At 44.5% G+C, this 24286-nt stretch overlaps 2 protein-coding genes across 4 annotated transcripts in view; one reads left to right on the top strand and one right to left on the bottom strand.

The window, feature by feature from the left end:
• Window positions 1-23867, bottom strand: part of STXBP1 (syntaxin binding protein 1) — an 86304-nt gene extending 62437 nt beyond the window's left edge. For both annotated transcript variants that reach the window (XM_009003231.4, XM_002743333.5), the window contains exon 1: window positions 23704-23867. In XM_009003231.4, the coding sequence (XP_009001479.1) occupies window positions 23704-23740 (37 nt within the window). In that variant the 5' untranslated portion in view covers window positions 23741-23867. The remainder of the gene's footprint in view (window positions 1-23703) is intronic.
• The window catches only part of NIBAN2 (niban apoptosis regulator 2), a 106208-nt gene continuing 104793 nt past the window's right edge, over window positions 22872-24286 (top strand). For both annotated transcript variants that reach the window (XM_078327554.1, XM_078327552.1), the window contains exon 1: window positions 22872-22952. The gene's annotated coding sequence lies outside the window, so the exon portion shown is untranslated. The remainder of the gene's footprint in view (window positions 22953-24286) is intronic.

The following is a 24286-nucleotide window of genomic DNA, read 5'->3' as shown; positions in this document are numbered from 1 at the left end:
TATAAAACCTTTAGCGTGATAATGATAACTAAACTCATTATCATGAGGATAGCATGGGGGAACGGCCCCCATGATTCAGTTACCTCCACCTGGTCTCCTCCTGGACACGTGAGGATTACAATTCAAGGTGGGATTTGGGTGGGGACACAGAACAAAACCATAGTAGACAGGGTCTTACCCTGTCCCCTAGGATGGAGTACAGTGGTGTGCCATGGCTCACTGCAACCTTGACCTCCTTGGCTCAAGTGAACTTCCCACCTCAGCCTTCTGAGTACCAACAGGTGTGTGCCACAATGCCTGACTGGTTTTTACTTTTTAAAACTTTTTTTTGGTAGAGACAGGGTCTTGTCACGTTGCTCAGGCTGGTCTCAAACTCCTGGGCTCAAGTGATCCACCCACCTCAGCCTCCTAAAGTGCTGGGATTACAGGTGTGAGCCACCACATTCAGCCAATCTGATGCCATCTAACACAGCATAAAGTCCAAATGCTCAGAGTTTTGCACACTAACTATAACCATTTTCTCATTTCCTTCTCAAAATAATTCTGAGCAATGAAGTTAACACAGGTAAGTGTTGTCTAAACACAGGGGCAACACCACATACAGGAAAACGGAGACGTTTCCAGCGGCCAAGCCTCCCAGCCTAGAAAGTGGGGGCTGTTCCTAAACTGGAGACTCCCAGTGGCTAGCTCAGCTTGCAGTGACTCAATCTGAGATTGGGTCCCATGAATCACAAAATCAGAGACACTGCTGTGAGCCTTGCCTTCCCCCTCAGACTCTTAGGCCTGCTGGCTGCTCTTTCTGGGCTGATCCTGTAAATGCCAGTATCCCAAGGGGTGGGATCCCAGCCCTCTTCTCTCACTCTCCTGTGCATCTGACCTGCCCACACTCTGGCACTAGGTGATGCCAACCTCAAGCATGTCTGCCTGCTGCCCATTAGCATCCCCTCTATGTGGTGCACAGGACCTGAAGTCTGTGTCTATAAAACCTCATCTTCCCCCACAAACCTGTTTCTTCTCCTGCCTTTTATCTCTCAGTGTACAGAATGATCTTCCAACTGGCCACCCGAGCCAGAAAACTAGGACTCTGAAAATTTCAGATTATTTCTCTCATCTTCCTGCACAGCCATCACCATGACCTGACCCTTCTGCATCCTAAGATGCCTTCAAGTCAAGGTCCCCCTCCTCACCCTGTTGCTCTCTCCCTGGCCCTTAGATCACCATCCTCGCCATCATATCCCAGCCAGGACCATCACCACAGCCTCCTTCCTCTCATGCCTCCCACCCACCCTCCACACAGCAACCAGAGAGCATTCTGAACTCAATTCTAACCATGCCTCTCCCCGACTCAAAACCTTCAGTAGCTTTCCACAGCTGCTGAAATAAAGATAAACAACCTTACCAAAGCTAAGCAGGCCCCATGCTCTCCACACACTTCCCACATCTCCAGCCAAACAGAGCCTTTCTTATTGTTTTGCCAAGTTTAGACCTTCCTCTCCCCCAGGCCCCATGGACCCCATATCTCCTGCCTGGCTAACTCCTCATCCTGCAGGTCTCACTCTACTCACTTCATACCCAGGCCTTACAGGGGACTTCCCATGTGTTCCATCATCACCTACATTGCCCTGTCAGGGCACATTCCTGCTGCATCACCACTGTCTGTCTAAATCCCACAAGGATCTGGTCTACTTACACACTACTATATCTCCTGCCCATGCGGCACAGCTTCTGGCACATAGAGACAGCGCAAATATTGGTTGAATGAATGAAAACACTTGGTCCCAGACCCTGCCGGGCCATGCTGGAATGAAAACAGGCTATGATTTGTGGTCCTGGAGTTCTCTAACATCTCAGAAGTGCACCAAATAAGGGGTGGCTACTGGAGACTAGAATTCAAATCTGTACAAATTTGAAATCATATAGCCAGGCTCCAAAGATATTTTTGTCTGTTTTTCTCTACTTTTCTATCTCCCTCTAAATTTTTTTCTTCCCAAGAATAAAACAGGCTTTCCTACTATAATACTTAATATCTCATTCACTTCCAATAAGGTTTGCTCTTAGACTAAATAATTAGTAGACATCAGTGAAAGGTAGAGGCTGGGTGTGGTGGCTCATACCTGTAATCCCAGCACTTTGGGAGGCTGAGGTGGAAGGATCATTTGAGACCAGCCTGGCCAACATGGTGAAACCCCATCTCTACTAAAAATACAAAACTTAGCCAGGTGTGGTGGTGCACGCCTGTAATCCCAGGTATTCAAGAGGCTAAGGCAGAAAAATCCCTTGAACCCCCGTGGTGGAGGTTATAATGAGCTGAGATCGCTCCACTGCAAAAAAATACAAAAACGAACAAAGAAAAAAATTAGCCAGGCATGGTGGTGCATGCCTGCAGTCCCAGCTACTTGGGAGGCTGAGGTGGGAGGATGGCTTGAGCCTGGGAGGTTGAGGCTGCAGTAAGTCAAGGTTATGCTACTGCACTCCCGCCTGGGCAACACAGTGAGACTCTGTCTCAAAAAATAAGGCCAGGCATGGTGGCTCTCATGCCTGTAATCTCAGGACTTTGGGAGGCTGAGGTGGGCAGATCACTTGAGCCCAAGAGTTCAAAACCAGCCTGGGCAACATGCATTTTCTCTACAGAAAATACAAAAATAAGCCAGTAGTCCCAGCTACTCAGGAGGCTAAGGTGAGAGAATCACTTGAGCCCAGGAGATCAAAGCTGCAGTGAGCTGTGATCGTGCCACTGTACTCTAGGCTGGTACATAGAGCAAGACTCTATCTCTGCCCACCCCCGCAAAAAAAAAGAAAAGAAAAAAGGCATGGAAAAAAAATAAGTAAAACCTCATACTTACCAAAAGGAAAACAGTCTCAGCCACCTCACTCTAACTTTAGCTCTTGGAACAGCCTCACAGAGAAGCAACTAATTGAGGCAATTAAATAAGAGGATCATATTGGGGATTCCCAAAGCACTTCCTGTACAGGGGAGCACAGGACCAGGGCTCGAAATTTACGGCTGTTACACTGCCAGTGATAACTATAAAATTTGGCCTGACCACTCCACTAAAGATATTTCATTAGCTGTCAAGCACCTGTTTGTCTCTGAGGTGCTGTGTGCCAAAACCCCAGAGGGAAAACCTTTTGCTGCATGTTCATTTTTGGATGCAGATACATGCTCTCTTGCATTTGATGATGACACTGGAGTCCCAAATCACCTTTTAGGGAAATTTCGCCCAATTTAAACTACTTATCACTGGTTATAAGAGTGACATCCACAAAACAAAGGACTATATTTAGAAGTAAATGGCAATAGCCAGACATAGTGGCATGCACATATAGTCCTTGCTACTCGGGAGGCTTGAGCCCAGAGGTCGAGGCTGCAGTGAGCTATGGATCGTGCCACTGTACTCTAGCCTGGGTGACAGACAGAGACCCTGTCTCTAAAATAATAGTATTTAAAAAAAATAAGTGGTATGAATACTGCATATTAAAAATTATGAAGCAGGGCTGGGCACAGTGGCTCAACACCTATAATCCCAGTACTTTGGGAGGCCAAGGCAGATGGATCACTCAAGGTCAGGAGTTCAAGACTAGCCTGGCCAACATGGTGAAACCCCCTCTACTAAAAATACAAAAATTAGCTGGGTATGGTAGCAGGTGCCTATAATCCCACCTACTCAGGAGGCTGAGGTAGGAGAATCGCTTGAACCTGTAAAGTGGAGACTGCAGTGAGCTGAGATCGCATCACTCCAGCCTTGGTGACAGAGGGAGACTCTGTCTAAAAAAATAATAAATAAAAATAAAAACTGCTGGGTGTGGTGGCTCACACCGGTAATCCCAGCACTTTGGGAGGCTGAGGCAGGCAGATCACTTGAGGTGGGAAGTTCGAGAACAGCCTGACCAACATGGAGAAACCCCGTCTCTACTAAAATACAAAAATTAGCCAGGCATGGTGGCCCATCCCTGTAATCCCAGCTACTCGGGAGGCTGAAGCAGAGTGGCTTAAACCTGGGAGGCAGAGGATGCAGTGAGCCGAGATCACACCATTACACTCCAGCCTGGGCAACAAGAACGAAACTCGGTCTCAAAAAATAAATAAATAAAAAACTGGCTGGGTGTGGTGGCTCATGCCTGTAATCCCAGCACTTGGAGAGGCCAAGGTGGGAGGATCACCTGAGGTCAGGCGTTCAAGAACAGCCTGACCAACATGGAGAAACCCTGTGTCTACTAAAAATACAAAAGTAGCCGGGCACGGTGGCTCAAGGCCTGTAATCCCAGCTACTTGGGAGGCTGAGGCAAGAGAATCACTTGAACCCGGGAGGCACAGGCTGCAGGGAGCCAAGATCGTGCCATTGCACACCAGCCTGGGCGACAGAGTGAAACTGTCCCAATAAATAAATAAATAGCTATGAAGCTGGGGGTTGGGTGGGGGGACCTATGGGATTCAAGCAAAGATGTATTCAGATGAAAATTCATATCCTTCGATGCTTTTTGTAGAAAACAAACAAAAAAATTAATAAATTATCCCAGCATTTTATTCAAAAAATTAAAATATGTACACACTATATAGAAGAAACTGATTTTTTTTAAAGGCAAGTAAAATAAGTTTCCAGCAAGTATTTCCATGAAAATAGTAACACAAACAGGACAGAAAGAGAAAGGGGATCACAAACTACAATTGTAGAATATATGTATGTATAGAGCCAGGCGCAGTGGCTCAAGCCTATAATCCCAGCACTTTGGGAGGCCGAGGCGGGTGGATCACGAGGTCAAGAGATCGAGACCATCCTGGTCAACAAGGTGAAACCCCATCTCTACCAAAAATACAAAAAATTAGCTGGGCATGGTGGTGCGTGCCTGTAATCCCAGCTACTCAGGAGGCTGAGGCAGGAGAACTGCCTGAACGCAGGAGGCGGAGGTTGCGGTGAGCCAAGATCAAGCCATTGCACTCCAGCCTGGGTAATAAGAGCGAAACTCTGTCTCAAAAAAGAAAAAGAATATATGTATGTATACATACATGCATACATATATTCTTTTTTTTTTCTTTTTTTTTGACAGAGTCTTTCTCTGTTGCCCAGACTGGAGTACAATGGCAAGATCTCAGCTCACTACAACCTCTGCCTCCCAGTTTCGAGCTATTCTCCTACCTCAGCCTCCGGAGCAGCTGGGATTACAGGCAGCACAACCATGCCCGGCTAATTTTTTGTATTTTTAATAGATGTGGAATTTCTCCATGTTGGTCAGGCTGGTCTTGAACTCCTGAGCTCTGGTGATTCACCTGTCTGGGCCTCTCAAAGTGTTGGGATTACAGGTGTAAGCCACAACGCTTAGCTGTAGAATATATTTTTAAAATCATACAAGTTTATTGACATTTATTTTATTTTTGAGACAAGGTCTTACTCTGTCACCCAGGCTGTAATGTAGGGGCACAATCTCAGCTCACTGCAACCTCTGCCTCCCAGGCTTAAGCCATCCTCCCACCTCAGTCTCCTAAGTAGCTGGGACCACAGAGGTGTGCCACCATGCCTGGCTTTTTTTTTTTTTTTTTTGTAGTGGTTTCACCACGTTGCCTGGCTAGTCTCAAACTCCTGCACTCAAGCAATCTGCCAGCCTCAGCTTCCCAAAGTGCTGGAATTACAGGCATGAGCCACCCACCTGGCCTATATTTTTTTAATTTGAATTTTTTAATTGAAGGCCTCTTTTATAACAGAATATAAATTCTCAAAATTGACTCACAAAGTAGTCAAAATTGAGTCAAGATTTATCTTCTCCCTGCAACATGCAACAGGTTCAAATAGTTTCATGAATAAATCGTTTCTAACATCCAAGGAAAGAATTCCCACGTTATCTGGTCTATCCTGGAACATACAAAAATATGAGAAAGTTCCCAATTCATTTAATGAGAAATCCCCATATAGAAAATCTGAAAAGGATTTAAGAGAAAAAAAATATATATATATATATTTAATTCAATTATTAATTTCAAATATTTATTGAATGCCTACTATGTGCCAACACTGTTCTAGATGCTGGGGACACAGCAGTGACCAGGACAAGGATTATGCTCCCATGGTGTTTACATTTGAATGGTAGAGGCAGGAATAAACAAGTAAGCAAATAAAGCAGTAAGTATAAAATGCCAGGTAGTGACAAGTGACAATTTAACATGATAAGGGGGATAGGATGTCCTTGAGGAAAGCAGGGGAGAGTTTCATTTTATATGATGTAGTCAGAAAAGATCTCACTGGTAGGGTAGCATTTGACCAGAAACCTAAAGGAATTAAGAGCACCCGCATCCAGATATTTGAAGCAAGAACATTTCAGATCCAGAGAACAGTAAATTCCAAGGCCTGAGATAAAAACATACTTGGAATGATGAAGGAATGGCAAAAAGCTTCCAACACGAATGAATAGATGCAAAAATAAGAAGCAGACCCTAGGTCAGGCACAGTGGCTCACGCCTGTAATCCCAGCACTTTGGGAGGCTGAGGCAAGTGAATCACCTGAGGCCAGGAGTTCGAGACCAGCCTGGCCAACTTGGTAAAACCCCATCTCTACTAAAACTACAAAAAAAAAGCCAAGCTTGGTGACAGGTGCCTATAATCCCAGCTATTCGGGAGGATGAGGCAGGAGAATCACTTGAACCTGGGAGGCAGAGGTTGCAGTGAGCCGAGACTACCCACACCATTGCACTCCAGCCTGGGCAACAAGAGCCAAACTCCATCTCAAAAAAAAAAAAAAAACCTAATTATATATAAAAATTTTAAAAAACCATGACAATCAAGTAGAGCTTATTTTAGAAACACAATAGTTCAATATTAGAATTACATTACATTAAGAAAATGTTTTAAACTATACAATCTTTTCAGTAGAAACTGAAAAACAAGTTAATCTGCTTTTAAAAACAAAACAAAACCTCTTAATAATCCAGAACTAAAAGGAATAGTTTAAATGTCACTATAGAGAAACCTCTAACCTCCCCAATCCCATCAGTCCTCCCCTGCACTCACGGTTCCCTGGGCTATTCCTTTGTAATTTTTATCACAACTGCAATTAATAAACTGTTTATACTAATTGTAAGAACATAAATTCCCTGAGGGTAAAAACTAGTATCTAGCACAGTGCTGTCACAACAAACTTTAGGATTAAGTCTAATAGGAAATTAGTAAGACAATAAATGGAGAAGAATGCTATATTGCTTTATGGAAGAATATGAAAAAATATTATTTCTTCTTAAATTAACCTATACATTTAATAAAACTCCTACAAAAATCCCAACATTCATCTAGAATGGTAAAGGCTAAGCTAAAAGGAGCTAAGAAATTTTGGGGCAGGGGGTCAGGGGGAAGAAAATGGAAATTTTCGTCTACCAGATTCAAAACATACTGTAAAGCTATGGCTACCAAAACGTTGTAGCACTTCCAAATGTAGGGTGAACATAAAAAGATCACTGACATAGAACAAGAAGTCTAGAGTAGGTCCAAATGAGAATCCTTTATATGGCAAAGGTGGCATTTTAAGTCGGTGAGGAAAGAAAACTCAACATATGATATTCAGGCAGTTGGCTACATTTTGGTGGGGAAAATAAATTTACTTCTGTACTTTGCATGTTTACAAAAACAAGTCCCATAAGGATTAAATAAAATGATAAAGGTAGTAGACAATAACATATATACTTTTCCTTTATTATTGTGCAGGAGCTTTATAAACATTATTAGAAAACATTAAGGAAAAGACTGACAGATATGACTACATTTCTATTCAGTAAAAATACCAAAAAGCAATTTGAAAGACAAATAGGCTTGAAAAGTATCTGCTGCATATAAGGCCCATATCTACTTATCTATCTGTAAAAAGCTTTCTTAAATCATTTTTTAAAAAAAACTAAATAAAAAATAGACGAAGGACATACGTTAGTTATCTATTGCTGCATAACAAGTTACACCAAAACTTTGCAGCTTAAAACAATGAACATTCATTGTCTCAGATACCCTGTGGCCCAGGGCCCCTTAGAAGGTTACATCAATGGGGCTGCAGCTATCTCAAGACCAGACCATTGCTTAAGAATCTGTCTCCAAAGGCATTCCTGTTGTTGGCAGGCCTCAGTTATCCAGGAGGCTATACAATGGATACCTCAGTTCTTTGCCATAGGGGCCTCACCTAGGGCAGCTCATGGCATGGCCAAACAGATGCCTCCAGAGCTAGTGACGGAAAAGAGATGGAGGCCACAGTCTCCTAATTTAACCTAATTTAGAAGGGACGTCATCATTTTTACCATATCCTATCCATCACACAGATGAACCCTGGCACAAGCTGGGAGGGGACTATACAAGCACATGAATACCAGAACTAGGGACCATGGGGGTGTCATCCTGGGGGCTCTCTTACCCTGGAATGAAAACAAGAGCTCCAGAACTGGGCTAGAACACAGTAGGAAAGCGGGGAGAAGAGCAAGCCAGCAACCAGATAGCTTCACTTTATACACTTCTGTATTATTTTTCTTTTCTAAAATTTATAGTGAGCTGCTCTACTTTCATAATTTAAAAAATAAAGGTTTTGCATGGTAGCTCAAGCCTGTAATCCCAGCACTTTGGGAGGCCAAGGCAGGCGGATCACCTGAGATCAGGAGTTCGAGACCAGCCTGACCAACATGGAGAAACCCTGTCTCTACAAACAATACAAAAAATTAGCCAGGTGTGGTGGCGCATGCCTGTAATCTCAGCTACTCAGGAGGCAGAGGTAGAAGAATTGCTTGAACCCAGGAGGTGGAGGTTGTTGTGAGCCAAGATCAAGCCACTACACTCCAGCCTGGACAATAAGAGTGAAACTCCATCTCAAAAAAAAAAAACAAAACAAAAAACTAAATTAATATTTATATCACGTCAACAAGTGCCAAACACTAAACTAAGTGCTCTGTATATGCTAACTTGTTAAATGTCTATAGTTACCCTGTAAGAGAGGTGTATTTCCTGCACTTTATAGATGAGAACACTGAGGTCAGAGGTGAAGAATGTGCTCTAGGTCCCACAGCTAAGAAGAGGCAGATGTAGGATTTGGACCCTCGTGGTCCAGCTGGAGCATCAATCTTAACCTCAACACCTGTCTTCTGAGATCTGGGTTCTGGCTCACAGGCTGCAGAGCCTGTACTTCCTTTTTTTTGTTTTTTTTTTCCCAGAGATAGGGTCTCTCTCTGTAGCCCAGGCTGAAGCACAGTGGCACAATCATAGCTCACTGGAGCCTCAACATCCTGGGCTCAAGTGACCCTCTTGTCTCAGGATCCTTAGTAGCTGGGACTACAGGCATGTACCACACCACCATGCTCAGTTAATTTTTTATTTTTATTATTTTTATTTTTTAAAAGCCAGTCAAATTTAGCAATGGGAGGTTGCATACCAACTTTAGTGACACTAATGTTAATAAGTTCTGATAACCCACTACCATCGGACCAGCCTAGTTAATTTTTAAAAAATTTTTAGTAGAGATGAGGACTCACTATGTTGCCCTGGCTTGTCTTGAAACTCCTGAGTTCAAGTGATCCTCCCACCTCCGCCTCCCAAAGTGCTAAGATTACATAGCGCCTGTATTCTTAACCTCTCTTTCTTGGTTTTTGATACTTGAAAATATTCTTTCCCTAAATTTTTCCAAAAATGTACTGGATCCAAGTGGCAGATAGTCAGGTCCTCTAGATTTTATTCTGAGTTCTGCCCCTGACACATGGGTGACACTGGGTAAGTCTGCTAACAAAGCTAGCACTTTCCCACTAGTAATGATTTAATGTACTGCAAATCCTCTTGACCTTAAACTCAGGTGAAATTTGACTTGTAAAAAGAGGTAACTTAGGCCAGGCACAGTGGCTCACACCTATAATCCCAGCACTTTGGGGGGTCAAGGCAGGAGGATCACTTGAGCCCAGGAGTTCAAAATCAGCCTGGGCAATATAGTGAGACCTTGTCTCTATAAAAAATTTTAAAATTAGCCAAGCATGGTATTCCCCATTTGTAGTCGCAGCTACTCAGGAGGATTGCTTGAGCCCAGAAGTCAAGGCTGCAGTGAGCCAAGATTGCCCTACTGCACTCCAGTCTGGGAGACAAAGTGAGATCCTGTTTCAAAAAAAAAAAAGAGGTAGTTTGTCAGTGCCTCAAAAAGTTACACATAGTTACCATCTGACTCAGCAATTCCACTCCAGGGTATACAGTCAAAAGAAATGACAATATACATCCACACCAAACTTATACACAAATGTTACAGCAGCATTATTCATAACAGCCAAACAATCCAAATGCCTACCAAGTGATTAGTAGATAAAACAAAATGTGGCCTATTCATACAATGAAATATTAGTCATAAGAAGGAATGAAGCATTGACATAGGGTACAACACAGATGAACCTTGAAAACACGATGATGGCCAGTCATGGTGGCTCACGTCTGTAATTCCAGCACTTTGGGAGGCCAAGGCAGGTGGATCACCTGAGGTCGGGAGTTCAAGATCAGCTGACCAATATAGCAAAAACCCCATCACTATTAAAAATAGCTGGGTGCAGTGGTGGGTACCTGTAATCCCAGCTACTTGGGAGGCTGAGCAGGAGAATCACTTGAACCCAGGAGGCAGAGGTTGCAGCGAGCTGAAGTCTTGCCACTGCACTCCAGCCTGCAACAAGAGCAAGACTCTGTCTCCAAAAAAAAGAAAACATGATGCTAAGTAAAAGAAGCCAGACTCAGAGGCCACATACTGGATGCTCCCATTTATATGAAGTGTCCAGAGTTGGCAAATCCAGAGACAAAAAGTAGATTCGTGGTTGCCAGGGACTGGGGGAGGGCAGAATGGGGAGCGATTGCTATCAGGTTTGGGGTTTCTTGTTAGGTGATGAGTGTTCTGACCAGTTACAGGGAGCCAAGATCATGCCACTGCACTCCATCCTGAGTGACAGAGTGAGACCTTGTCTCTAAAAAATAAATAAAATAAAATGGCAAAGCTTATGTGAATTATATCTGAATAATAAGTTTTTAGATGCTAAAAAAGAGAGAGAGAAAGAACAAGCTAACGTTAAAGGTAAGCTATTAGCCCAGTCGAGGCCTTTGTCCTGTACTTGCCCTGGAGCATTGCTTAAATGCACATCATCAAGGAAGTCCTTTTAAAAGAGTGTCAGTTTAAAACATTTACAATGAGAAAGAGGACTTCAATATTTAATTGCACAGTCTGGGTCTCCAGGGAGGAGGGTGCTTAAATATGAGCATTTGTTTTACTTCAAAGTTAAATACAATTCTGTGGGTGATCTATCCACCTCACAGTTTTTCCATGTAACTGTGAGAGAGCTGAGGGGGGGAAATCTTCACTATCTGATAACAGATTTAGTAGAATTTTTTTTTTTTGGTGAGACAGAGTCTCACTCTGTCACCTAGGCTGGAGATCAGTGGCACAATCATGGCTTACTGCAGCCTCAACTTCCCAGGCTCAGGTGATCCTCCCATTTCAGCCTCTCAAGCAGCTGGGACTACAGGCACACACCACCAAACCTGGCTAATTTTTGTACTTTTTTTTAGAGATGGGGTCTTGTTATGTTGCCCAAGCTAGTCTCAAACTCCTGGGCTCAAGGGATTCTCCTGCCTCAGCCTCCCAAAGTGCTGGGATTACAGGTGTGAGACACCACAACTGGCCTATTATTTTAAAAATATATCCTAGATGTGGTTTTGGAAGAAAAAAAACGACAATTTTCCTAGGAACTATATAGGAAGGTAGAACAGGTATAAAAGCAAAGGTGAGGCTGGGCACGGTGGCTCACACAGGTAGTCCCAGAACTTTGGGAGGCCAAGACAGGTGGATCATCTGAGGTCAGGAGTTTGAGACCAGCTTGGCCAATATGGTAAAATCCTGTCTCTAGTAAAAATACAAAAATTAGCCAGGTGTGGTGGCATGTGTCCATAGTCTCAGCTACTTGGAAGGCTGAGGTAGGAGAATCACTTGAACCCGGGAGGCAGAGGTTGCAGGGAATCAAGATTGCGCCACTGCAGTCCAGCCTGGGTAACAGAGAATGACTCTGTCTCAAAAAAAAAAAAAAAAAAAAAGGCAAAAAATACAAAATACTCATCCAAACAGATGTTGCTGTTACACAGGAGCAAAACCTTGGTGACTTAGGTTGTGCCAGCATTGCTTTCTTGGCTGCTCAGTTATGGGAATTATCCAACGGGTCCCAGGAAAAGGACCCCCACAGCAGGAAGATGAGGGGCTCAAGGCAGCAACTATATACCAACCAGTATGAAAGACTTCCACTATTTTAGTAGCACCCAAACTGGTGTATACCACCAGAATATCAGCTTTGGGTTCAAGAATACATAATGCTGAAAAATTTGGGAAAGACCTGTAATGGTCTGGGACCTGAGAAGATGCTATACACATGTAATTTAATTCCACAGCTATTTGTTGCCTGCCTGCCATCTATAACAAACTATTCTAGGCACTATGGGCAATGGCAAAAGGAACAAGACACAGTCCCTTCAAGGAATTTATGACTTATGATTTAACAGGGAAGCAAAACTTTTGACCAGGTGTGGTAGCTCATGCCTGTAATCCCAGCACTTTGGGAGGTCAATGTGGGCAGATTATTTGAGTCCAGGAGTTTGAAACCAGCCTGGGCAACATGGCAAAACCCGTCTCTACAAAACAAATAGAAAAAATTAGCCAGGCCTGGTCATGCACACCTGCAGTTCCAGTCACTCAGGAGGCTAAGGTGGGAGGATCACTTGAGCCTGGGAGGTGGAGGCTGTAGTGAGTGTAGGTTGTGCCACTGCATTCCAGTCTGGGCGACAGAGCAAGTCCCTGTCACAAAAAAAAGAAAAAAAAATAACTTTTAATAAGTAACTATAATAGGCAGGGCATAGTGGCTCATGCTTGTAATCCCAGAACTTTGGAAAGCCAAGGTGAGTGGATCACTTGAGGTCAAGCGTTCAAGACCAGCCTGGCCAACATGGCGAGACCCCATCTCTACTAAAACCACAAAAATTAGCAGGGCATGGTGGCACACGCCTGTAATCCCAGCTACTCAGGTGGCTGAGACACGAAAATTGCTTGAACCAGGGAGGCAGAGGCTGCAGTGAGCTGAGATGGCACCACTACACTCCAGCCTGGGCAACAGAGCGAGACTTTGTCTCAAAAATAAGTAAGTAAAAAAATAACAACAATAACAAAAAAACTATAATGTAATGCAGAATGCAGAAAGTGTCATAACAAAGAACTGAATGGCATCAAAAGTGTTAAAGTAGAAATTTCTATTCCAGATAGGAAAGAGAAAAATACCTTGTTGGGAAAAACAGCATTAAACGGGCCTCAAAGAATGGGGATATTCTCAGATGAACAAGGTATACTAGAATTCTTTTAAAAGGTAGAAGTTCCAAAAGTATAACACTTTTAATTAATAAACTAGGAATGAAAACACAATGGGACCACTCAACAATAACAATTTTTCAATTTTAAATGAATTATCTAAAAAGACATAGGCCAGACATCACGCCTGTAATCCCAGCACTTTGGGAGGCCAAGGCAGGCCTATCACAAGATTAGGAGTTCAAGATCAGCCTGATCAACATGGTAAAACCCCGTCTCTACTAAAAATACAAAACTTAGCCGGGCACGCACCCATAATCCCAGCTACTCAGGAGAATGAGGCAGAAGAATCGCTTGAACTTGGAGGCAGAGGTTGCAGTGAGCTGAGATCGTGCCACTGCACTCCAGCCTGGCCAACAGAGCGAGACTCCATCTCAAAAATAAAATCAAATAAGACATAAATCATATCGTAAGTAGGCTGGGCACGGTGGCTCACGCCTGTAATCCCAGCACTTTGGGAGGGCAAGGTGGGTGGATCACGAGGTCAAGAGATTGAGACCATCCTGGCCAACATGGTGAAACCCCATCTGTACTAAATATACAAAAATTAGCCGGGCGTGGTGGCATTCAGCTGTGGTCCCAGCTACTGGGAGGCTGAGGCCGAAGAATCGCTTGAACCCAGGAGGCAGAGGTTGCAGTGAGCCAAGACTGCGCCATTGCACTCCAGCCTGGCGACAGAACAAGACTCTGTTTCAAAAACATATATATATATATATATATGTCATAAGTAAAGTCATATTTATTAAAAGTACACAGAAAAAAGAAAAAGTAGAAGATTAATGAAATAAACTAGTCAGATTTAAGTGGATATTCATTGTTCACTGAAGCATTCCACTTTTATATTTAAGATGGAATACAGCAGGCACAGTGGCTTATGCCTATAATCTCAACATTATGGGAGGCCAAGGTGGGAAGAACACTTGAACCCAGGAGTTTAAGATTAGCCCTGGAAACATAGCAAGACCCGTGTTTCTATTTTTTTTTTTTGAAACAGAGGAAGTCTTGCTCTGTCGAGGTTGAAGCAATTTTTGTGCCCTGGCCTTTCCAGTAGCTGGGATTACAGGCACGTGCCACCCCACCTGGCTAATTTTTTTTTTTTTTTTGAGACGGAGTTTCACTCTTGTTACTCAGGCTGGAGTGCAATGGCGCGATCTCGGCTCACCACAACCCCCGCTTCCTGGGTTCAGGCCATTCTCCTTCTCAGCCTCCTGAGTAGCTGGGATTACAGGCACGCGCCACCATGCCCAGCTAATTTTTTGTATTTTTAGTAGAGACAGGGTTTCACCATGTTGGCCAGGCTGGTCTTCAACTCCCGACTTCAGGTGATCCACCTGCCTTGGCTTCTCAAAGTCCTGGGATTACAGGCATGAGCCACCATGCCCAACTGAGACCCGTCTCTATAAAAAAATTTTTTTAAATGAACTCAGTGTGGTGGCATGCACCTGAAGTCCCAGATACTCAGGAGGCTAAGGTGGGATGATTGCTTGAGCCTGGGCGGAGGTGGGGGGTGTGGTGTTAAGGCTGAAGTGAGCCAGGCGTGGTGGTTCATACCTATATAATCCCAGCACTTTGGGAGGCTGAGGCAGGCGGATCACCTGAGGTCAGGAGTTCGAGACCAGCCTGACCAACATGGAGAAACCCTGTCTCTCTATCTCTACTAAAAATACAAAAAATTAACTGGGCATGATGGCAGATGCCTGTAATCCCAGCTACTCTGGAGGCTGAGGCAGGAGAATCGCTTGAACCCGGAAAGTGGAGGTTGCAGTGAGCTGAGATCACACCACTGCATTCCAGCCTGGACAAGAGCAAAACTCCGTCTCAAAAAAAAAAAAAAGGCTGAAGTGAGCTGTGATGACACCTTTGCACTTCAGCCCAGGTGACAGAGCAGCAAGACCCTGTCTCAATCAATGAATGATCAATCAATAAATGATGAAGTAAAAAGTAACTTCAAATGAAAATAACAGGCAGATTAAAAATGTAAATTGAATAACCCAATTTAAAAATGAGCAAAATATCTGAATAGACATTGCTCCAGAGAAGATATACAAATGGCCATAAGCACAGGAAAAGATGTTCAAGATCATTAGTCATCAGGGAAGTATAACTTAAAACCACAATGAGAGACCACTTCACAACCACTGGGATGGCTATCATCAAAAGGACAGATAATAACAAGTGTTAGTGAGGAAGGTGTGAAACTGGAATCCTCATATACTGCTGGTAGAAATTCGTAAAATAATGTATTGATTTGGAAAACAGTTTGGCAGCTCCTTAAGAGATTAAATATAGAATTACCCTGAGACCCAGCAATTACTCCTAGGTATATATGCAAGGGAACTGAAAACACATGTTAAAAAGATGAAATAAAAGTAAATGAGGCTGGGGTAGGATGCAGTGGTGGCTCACGCCTATAATCCCAACACTCTGGGAGGCTGAGGCCAGCAGAACACCTGAGGTCAAGAGTTTGACACCAGCCTGGCCAACATGGTGAAACCCATCTCTATTAAAAATACAAAAATTGCCAGCCATGGTTGCAGGCACCTGTAATCCCAGCTACTTGGGAGGCTGAGGCAGAACTGCTTGAACCTAGGAGGTGGGGGTTGCAGTGAGCTGAGACTGTGCCATTACACTCCAGCCTGTGCAACAGAGCAAAACTCCGTCTCAAAAAAGAACATTTTTTTAAAATTAAAAAATGAATAAATGAGGCTGGTGTGGTGGCTCACACCTATAATCCCAGCACTTTGGGAGACCGAGGCAGGTGGATCACCTGAGTTCAGGAGTTTGAGACAGCCTGGGCAACATGGCAAAACCCCATCTCTACCAAAAATACAAAAAAAATTAGCTGGGCATGGTGACCTGTGGTCCCAGCTACTCAGGAGGTTGAGGTGGGAGGATAACTTGAGCCTGGGAAGCAGAGGTTGCAATGAGCCAAGACTGTGCTACTGCACTCCAACTTGGGTAACAGAGTGAGACTCAGTCTCAAAAATAAATAAATAAATGTAACATTATTTCAGTCTGTGAACATGGTATGTTTCTCAATTTATTTATGCCTTCTTTGATTTCTTTCAACAGGGTTTTGCAGTTTTCAGCATACAAATCTGGAACACATTCTGTTAGATGTATACCTAAGTATTTCACAGGTTTTTGTTGTTGTTATTCTATTGTAAATGGTACTGTTTTAAATTTAAATTTCTATTTGTTCATTGCTAATAATAGAAATGCAATAGATTTTGGTTCACTGAGTTTGTATCCCAAGACCTTGCTAAACTACGTGCAGTTCTCCTTAGTTGCTCCCTTATTTGTGAAGCTGAGAATTGATATTCACATAGTAATATAGTAAAGAAACTGAAATATTAAAAGTAAATTTGTAGGCCGGGCGAGGTGGCTCATGTCTGTAATCCCAGCACTTTGGGAGGCTGAGGTGGATGGATCACCTGAGGTCAAGAGTTCAAAACCAGCCTGGCCAACATGGTAAAACCCCCTTCCTCTACTAAAAATACAAAAATTAGCCAGGCATGGTGTTGGATGCCTGTAGTCCTAGCTCCTCAGGAGGCTGAGGTTGGAGAATCACTTGAACCCAGGAGGCGCATGTTGCTATGAGACGAGATCAGGCCACTGCACTGCAGCCTAGGTGACAAGAGCAAAACTCCAACTCAAAAAAAGTAAATTTGTTAAAATGTTAATTATCCCCAAACTGATCTTTAGATTCCACATAATTCCAGTCAAAATCCCAGAAGAATTTTTCTTAACAGAAATCAACATAAATTCTAAAATTTATACAGAAAAGCAAGTGAGCCAAAATAATCATAAAACAGAACAAAGTTAGAATAATCACAATATCTGATTTCCAGTCTTACTTTAAATCTACAATGATGAAGACAGAATGGGTGTTGGTGACAGCTTGCACACAGATCAATGAAACAAAACAGAGTCCAGATAGCCCTTCCCATAGATGGCCAACTGATTTTCAACAAAGATTTAAAGACAATTCCATGGGAAAAAAAAATAGTCTCTTTAACAAGTGGTGCTGCGACAAGTAGACATTCACATACAAAAGAAAAAAAATCTTGATCAGACCTCATACAATATATAAAAATTAACTCAAAATGGGTCAAATAAATGTAAAGCCTAAAACTATAAAACTTCTAGAAGAAAACTAAGGGGAAAATTTGTGTCCACTTGGATTAGACACAGGTTTCTCAGATAGGATACCAAAAACAATCCAGGAGAAAAAAAACTGATAAACTGTCCTTCATCAAAATTAAGAACTCCTGCTCTTTGAAAAAATGTTAAGAGAATGAACAGATTGTGAGAAAATATTTGCAGACCACATATTTAATAAAGGATTTTCACCCAGAATATATGAAGACCTCTCTAAACTCCATAATAAGAAAACAACCTAATTAAAAATATATAATTGGAAGTAAATCAGTCCTCAGCAATTGCATAGCATTTCACAGGTTTAAATGAAATATTGCTTGCCTGCTTGTTTGTTATTTTCCTCCCTTACTCCTTCCTGTCTCCATTATTAAGCACAATTACTGGCATAAAAGAGGGTTTTAAAAATACCCATTTTTAGACTTCATTCTAGCCTGGGCAATAGAGCAAGATTCCCATTCTCTCTCCCCCTTTCTCTTCCTCTTTCTTTCTCTCTTTCATTTTTTTCTTTTTCTTTCTTTCTTTCTTCTTTTCTTTCTTTTTTCTCTAAAAATAGATACATATATATATATATAAAAGACTTGGACACTTCGCCAAAGAAGATAATACAGATATACACGAAAAATGTCTAACAAATGCAAATTAAAACCATGAGATATCACTACCTATCAGAATGGCTAAGATGGAGTTTTGCTCTTTTTGCCCAGGCTGAAGTGCAGTGGCACAATCTTGGTTCACTGCAACCTCCACCTCCTGGGTTCAAACAATTCTGCTGCCTCAGCCTCCCAAGTAGCTAGGATTACAGGTGGGCACCACCACACCCAGCTACTTTTTTGTATTTTTAGTAGAGACAAGGTTTCACCATGTTATTCAGCTGGTCTCAAACGCCTGACCTCAGGTAATCAACCCACCTCAGCTTCCCAAAGTGCTGGGATAACAGGCATGAGCCACCGAATCCAGCCAAAAAAATTTTTTTGGGGGGTCTCATTCTGCTGCCCAGGAGGGAGTGCAGTGGTGTGATCACCACTCACTGCAGCCTCAGCCTACCCAGGCTCAGGTGATCTCACCTCAGCCTCCCAAATAGCTGGACCACAGGTGCGCGCCACCACACCCAGCTAATTTTTGTATTTTTTGTAGAGAGGAGACCAGCCTGGCCAACATGGCAAAACCCTGTCTCTACTAAAAATACAAAAATTAGTCGGGTGCGGTGGCACACCTGTAATCGAAGTTACTCGGGAGGCTGAGGCAGGAGAATCACTTGAACCTGGGAGGCGGAGGTTGCAGTGAGCTGAGATTGTACCACGGCATTCCAGCTCCACAGAACAGAGGCAGTCTATTTCTTCCCTAAATCCCTTAACACTTACTGACCCTCTGTGGATCTTTTCATAATATTTACTAAACTTACTGTATGCCGAGAACTATGCTAAATGCTGTATCTGCATCACTTCATTTAATACTCATAGGTGCTATTATTGCCCATTTTATAGATGAAGAGATTGAGACACAAAAAGGTTCCATTATTTACTAAAATCACACAGCTAAAAATTGATAAGTTAGAATTTATCTTACCCCAGGTAGTCTAATTCCAGAGCCCATTCTCCTAATTTTTATACATTACAGTCATTCATTCGACATTAACTGAGTTCCAGACACTAATTCACACACGAGATAGATATATGAAAAAGACAAGGTACAACTTTCCCCTGAAAAGAATTACAATCTAGTATGGCAAGACCAACATAAGTAAGTGTGCTGAGTATACCCTAAGTTTGCCGCCCTGAATTGCCCGTCACAACAATATAAAGTGGTCCCATGTTTTATTTATTTCTATATCTCTCATAGTTCCCTCATAGTAGGCTCTGAACAAATATTGAGCAAACAACTAAAGTCAACTCATCTCCTCTACTTTTGTTGTACCTGTAGCTACTGGCGACTCAAAGCTCAACTCAGAAGGGATGAGGGGATGGCCAGACACAGTGGCTCACACCTGTAATCCTAGTACTATGGGATGCCAAGACAGGTGGATCACCTGAGGTCAGGAGCTCAAGACCAACCTGGGCAACATGACAAAACCCTGTCTATACTAAAAATACAAAAATTAGCCAGGTATGGTGGTGGGCACCTATAATCCCAGCTACTCGGGAAGCTGAGGTAGGAGAATTGCTTGATCCCAGGAGGCAGAGATTGCAGTGAGCCAAGATCCAAAAAAAAAAGGGTAAGGGACTGAAAATTACATTTATCTCATTCTCCTTCATATCCTTAGTAATATTCATTCAGTCAACAAATATGCAGACTGTGAGCCAGCCACTATTCTTGGCACCAGAACACTTCAGATAAACACCCTGCTCTCACAGGAGTAACATTCAAGTGGATGCAACAATCAAACAAGCACAAGAAAAGGAAGAAAGAAAGAAAAGAAAAATAAACCAAACAAAATCATTTCAGATAATTTTAATTGTTATAAATATTTGCATTTATCATTTAAAAATATGATAAACGTGCCAGGCATGGTGGTTCACCACTGCAATTCCAGCAATTTGGGAGACCGAGCTTGAGACTGGGAATTTGAGACTGCCCTGGGCAACATAGTGAGACCCTTGTCTCTACTTATTTTTTTAGAGACAGGAGTCTCACTCTGTTGCCCATGCTGGAATGCAGTGGCGTGATTATGGTTCAACCCATCTTTTTTTTTTTTTTTTTTTTTGAGACGGAGTTTTCGCTCTTGTTACCCAGGCTGGAGTGCAATGGCGTGATCTTGGCTCACCGCAACCTCCACCTCCTGCGTTCAGGCAATTCTCCTGCCTCAGCCTCCTGAGTAGCTGGGATTACAGGCACGCACCACTATGCGCAGCTAACTTTTTGTATTTTTAGTAGAGACGGGGTTTCACCATGTTGACCTGGATGGTCTCGATCTCTTGACCTCATGATCCACCCGCCTCGGCCTCCCAAAGTGCTGGCTTGAGCCACTGCACCCGGCCGGTTCAACCCACCCTTGACCTTTCCAGGCTGAGGTGATCCTCCCACCTCAGCCTCCTCAGTAGCTAGCAATATAGGCGTGACCACCACACCCAGTTAAGTTTTGCTTTTTTTTTTTTGAGGAGTTTTGCTCTTGCTGCCCAGGCTGGAGTGCAATGGCCCAGTCTCGGCTCACGGTAATCTCTGCCTCCTCTTGCCTCAGCTTCCTAAGTAGCTGGGATTCCAGGCATGCACCACCTCACCCAGCTAATTTTGTATTTTTAGTAGAGACAGGGTTTCTCCACGTTGGTCAGCCTGGTCTCGAACTCCCGACTTCAGGTGATCCCCCTGTCTCAGCCTCCCAAAAGGCTGGGATTACAGGTGTGAGCTACCAGTCCTAGCCAAAAAAAATTTTTTAATATGATATTATGGGTTGTTAATTTAGACTGTGAAGGTGATATTTAAACTGGTGCATAGAGGTTGAAAAACATCTTTTACTTTCATTTTTTAGAGAAAAGGGCAAAGCTAGAAACCATATCCAAAATTATAAGCCAGAATTAACCTGTCATTGACAAAGGACTGCAATATTTTTTCTGAAATTTATGCCTAATTGTTATAGGAATAGAACTCTGTTCACATAATCACCATTTCTTTATTTCTTTTTTTTTTTTTTTTTTTTTTTGAGATGGAGTCTCACTCTTGGCTCACTGCAACCTCTGCCTCCCGGATTCAAGAGATTCTCCCATCTCAGCCACCCCAGTAGTAGCTGGGATTACAGGTGCCCACCACCAAGCCCAGCCAATTTTGGTATTTTTAGTAGAGACGGGGTTTCACCATGTTGGTCAGGCTGACCCACCCGCTTAGGCCTCCCAAAGTGCTGGGATTACAGGCATGATCCACCGTACCCAACCATACTCACCAATTTTATGTAAAACTGGTTTGGTGTTTTTTTTATACAATGGCTTTGCTTTATTTCAGAAAGGAAATTCTGACCATGCTGCATATTGACTTTTTTTTTTCCCCTCTATGCATGCTTCTAATTAAAGGTGGGGGAGGGGTATTATAGAGCCACTTGCACAAACAAGGGTTCTGGCAAAATGATGCAAAAACTTTATTTCTATAACACATGGGGATTTTATCTTCAATGTGTAGTATTTAAATACACCATTTTATTTTACTTTTATATTTATAGAGATCGGGTCCCACTATGTTACCCAGGCTGGTCTTGAACTCCTGGGCTTAAGCAATCCTCTTAACTCAGCCTCCCAAAGTGCAAATATAATATTTTAAATAATACAACCTGTAACATTCTATTCCATATTTCACAACCCCTTAAAAGCTTACTATTGGAAAGAAAAGATATATACAGAATAATGAAGAAAGTTATTTGCAATAATGAAGAAAGAATGTTGCAAGGAAATGCCCACCGGGTTTTACAAAATTAACACTGATTTTGTCAAGTCACTTAACTGCTCCAAATCTCCATTTCTTACTCATGGGTAAAATGAGATGTTGACATTAGAGGATCCCTATGGGTCCTCCTAGCCCTAAACACCCCGATTCTTCTTAGAAAACAAAAAGTCCAAGAATCAGAACCTGTACTGCATGGGTACAATGCAGGTGTTATGATAAGCACCTTTTTATATTTTGTTTTATTTGGAGCCCAGCTTTTATAACAATTTTCTTCTGATGTAACAGGTGAGGTAAGGTTTTGCAAAAAGATTCGTCAGTAGGAGTATTTCCTATCTATCAATGAAAAGAATGGGGAGGGGAAATAAAACAGCTATGGTGCCCAAAAAGAACACTACATAGCCAAAAGCCTTCCACAGCGAGCGCTCGCTATAATAGCAGAGAATCATCGGAAAGGAAACTGTAAATTTCCACCATTTGATTATTTTTCCTTTCTTATCCTCTCCTACAGAGAAAAGCCTAGTTTTAATCTTCACTTAATCCCCAGAGGCAGCTAAAGCCACAGCAATCCTTACACCTTTTTTGTTATAAAGAAATAGCCAAAATACTGACGAGGCACTGTTTTTCCACACATATCCCCAATCTTAATTAGTACTGAGGACGCCGTTCTGCAAATGTCACCCACTATCAGCCCTCGCTCAGCTGCGGCCGCCACTCGCCGCCACCCATTTTTAAAAATCCATTTATGAGGGTGGTGCCTTCCATCCAAACCCATAAACAACTATTTCCTCCCTGCCACCGTGGTCTGGGCTTGTGAAGCGTTCGGCTACGCCAGGGCCGAGCCCCGCAAGCCGGGAGACTGCAGACTGCGGCGCTGGGCGGCGGACACCGAAGCTCTCCTCATCTCCCGAGTGATTTCAGGGGTTCAGGACCCGGATAAGTCCCCGCCCTGGAAGCCAAGCCCTGGGAAGGGGAGGAGTGAGGAGGCCCCGGACCCGCAGAGCTCAGCCTCAGGAAAACAGGCGTCTCCTCCCCAGCCCGGGGACGGCCCAGCCTCCCAGGTGGGTCTCGCAGCCGCCGACGGCGCTGCGGCCGGGGGCGGGGGGGGAGGACGCAGGCCGGGATCTCGCTCGTCACGACTCACCCAGGAGGGTGGGAAGGAGGATTGCAGGAAAAGGGAGCGGAGTCGGGGCACTCAGGGAATAAAGACGAGGAAGGGAAAAGGGGACCAGGGGACTGGGGGAAGGTAACGGGAGTGAGGATGGGGGTGCAGGGGAGGGTGACGGGTGCAGAGGGGAGGACAGCGGCTGCAGGGGGTAAAGGGGAGGCGAAGGGTAAGGACGGGTGCTGGGGGTGAAGGGGAGGAAGGAGAAGGGGGTCTGGCAAGCAGGAGAGGCAGGATGGAGAGAGGTGGGGTGAGGGAGTGGGGGCAGGGGGGAGGATGGGGCGAGGGGAGAGAAATGGGGGTGAAGGTAAGAGAGTGAGGGAGGATGGAGGAGAAGGAGGATGCAGGGAAAAGGTAAGGCAGTGAAGGCGAAGAAGAAGGATGGGGAGGGAGGAGGGGGAAGGCCGGGTGAAACGCGAGGTGAGGGGGGAGAGAGCCAGGGATGCGCCCGGGCCGCGGGCGGCCGGCTTGTACCTTCCTCACCCGCGGGCGGCGCCTGAATTACGGGACCCCGCGGGCTAGGAGCCTAGGGCCGGGGACGCAGGGCTGGTAGCCCGTTCGGAGGCAGGGAGCTGCGAGAAAGGGCCGCACGGGGCTCCCCGATAGCCGCAGCCCCCGCCTGCGGGAAGGACCCCAGCTCCACTTACTCTCTCCGACCACAGCTTTGAGGCCAATGGGGGCCATGGCGCTGCACAAGTCTCTAGGCTTCGACCTCCTCCTCCCGTGATGCCCGCGGACGCCGCCGCCTCCTCGGGTGGGCGCTCTGGGCCAGCTGCAGTTCTCCGCCCCGCAGCCGCGCTCGGGATCGACTGACGCGCGGACTGGGCGGGGGCGCGGCGAGAGCCAGAGAGGCTGCCCCGCCGCCGGCGCGCGCGTGTGGGCGGGGCTAGTCGGGGGCGTGGCCTCGCATCGGCCGTCGGCGTCCCCTACTCTCCTCCGCCAATCGCACTGCGGCCCGGGGGCTCAGCCCCGCCCTCCGAGATGCGGCTAGGCGCGCGGAGGAGGCTGGCTGCTGCGGAGCCGCGCCCTCCCCCTCGCCTCACGCGCCGCGCGCACCCAGGGCGCGGGGTCCCCAGGCCTCATCTTCCACCTCCGCGCTGGGATCCCGGGCCACAGGCTACTGACGCTCTGCATCTGCCTGAAACCCCGCGCGGATCCTGTCTTTCCACTTGCTGGGAGCTTCCGTTTTTCCCCTGCCCTCGGAAGGAGGTGGGAGGCGAGATCTCTTAC

This window comes from Callithrix jacchus, chromosome 1 (assembly GCF_049354715.1).
Source record: "Callithrix jacchus isolate 240 chromosome 1, calJac240_pri, whole genome shotgun sequence".
Taxonomy (NCBI): Eukaryota; Metazoa; Chordata; class Mammalia; order Primates; family Cebidae; genus Callithrix; species Callithrix jacchus.
The sequence above is the reverse complement of the archived record's forward strand: the minus strand, read 5'-3'. Positions and strand labels throughout refer to the sequence as shown.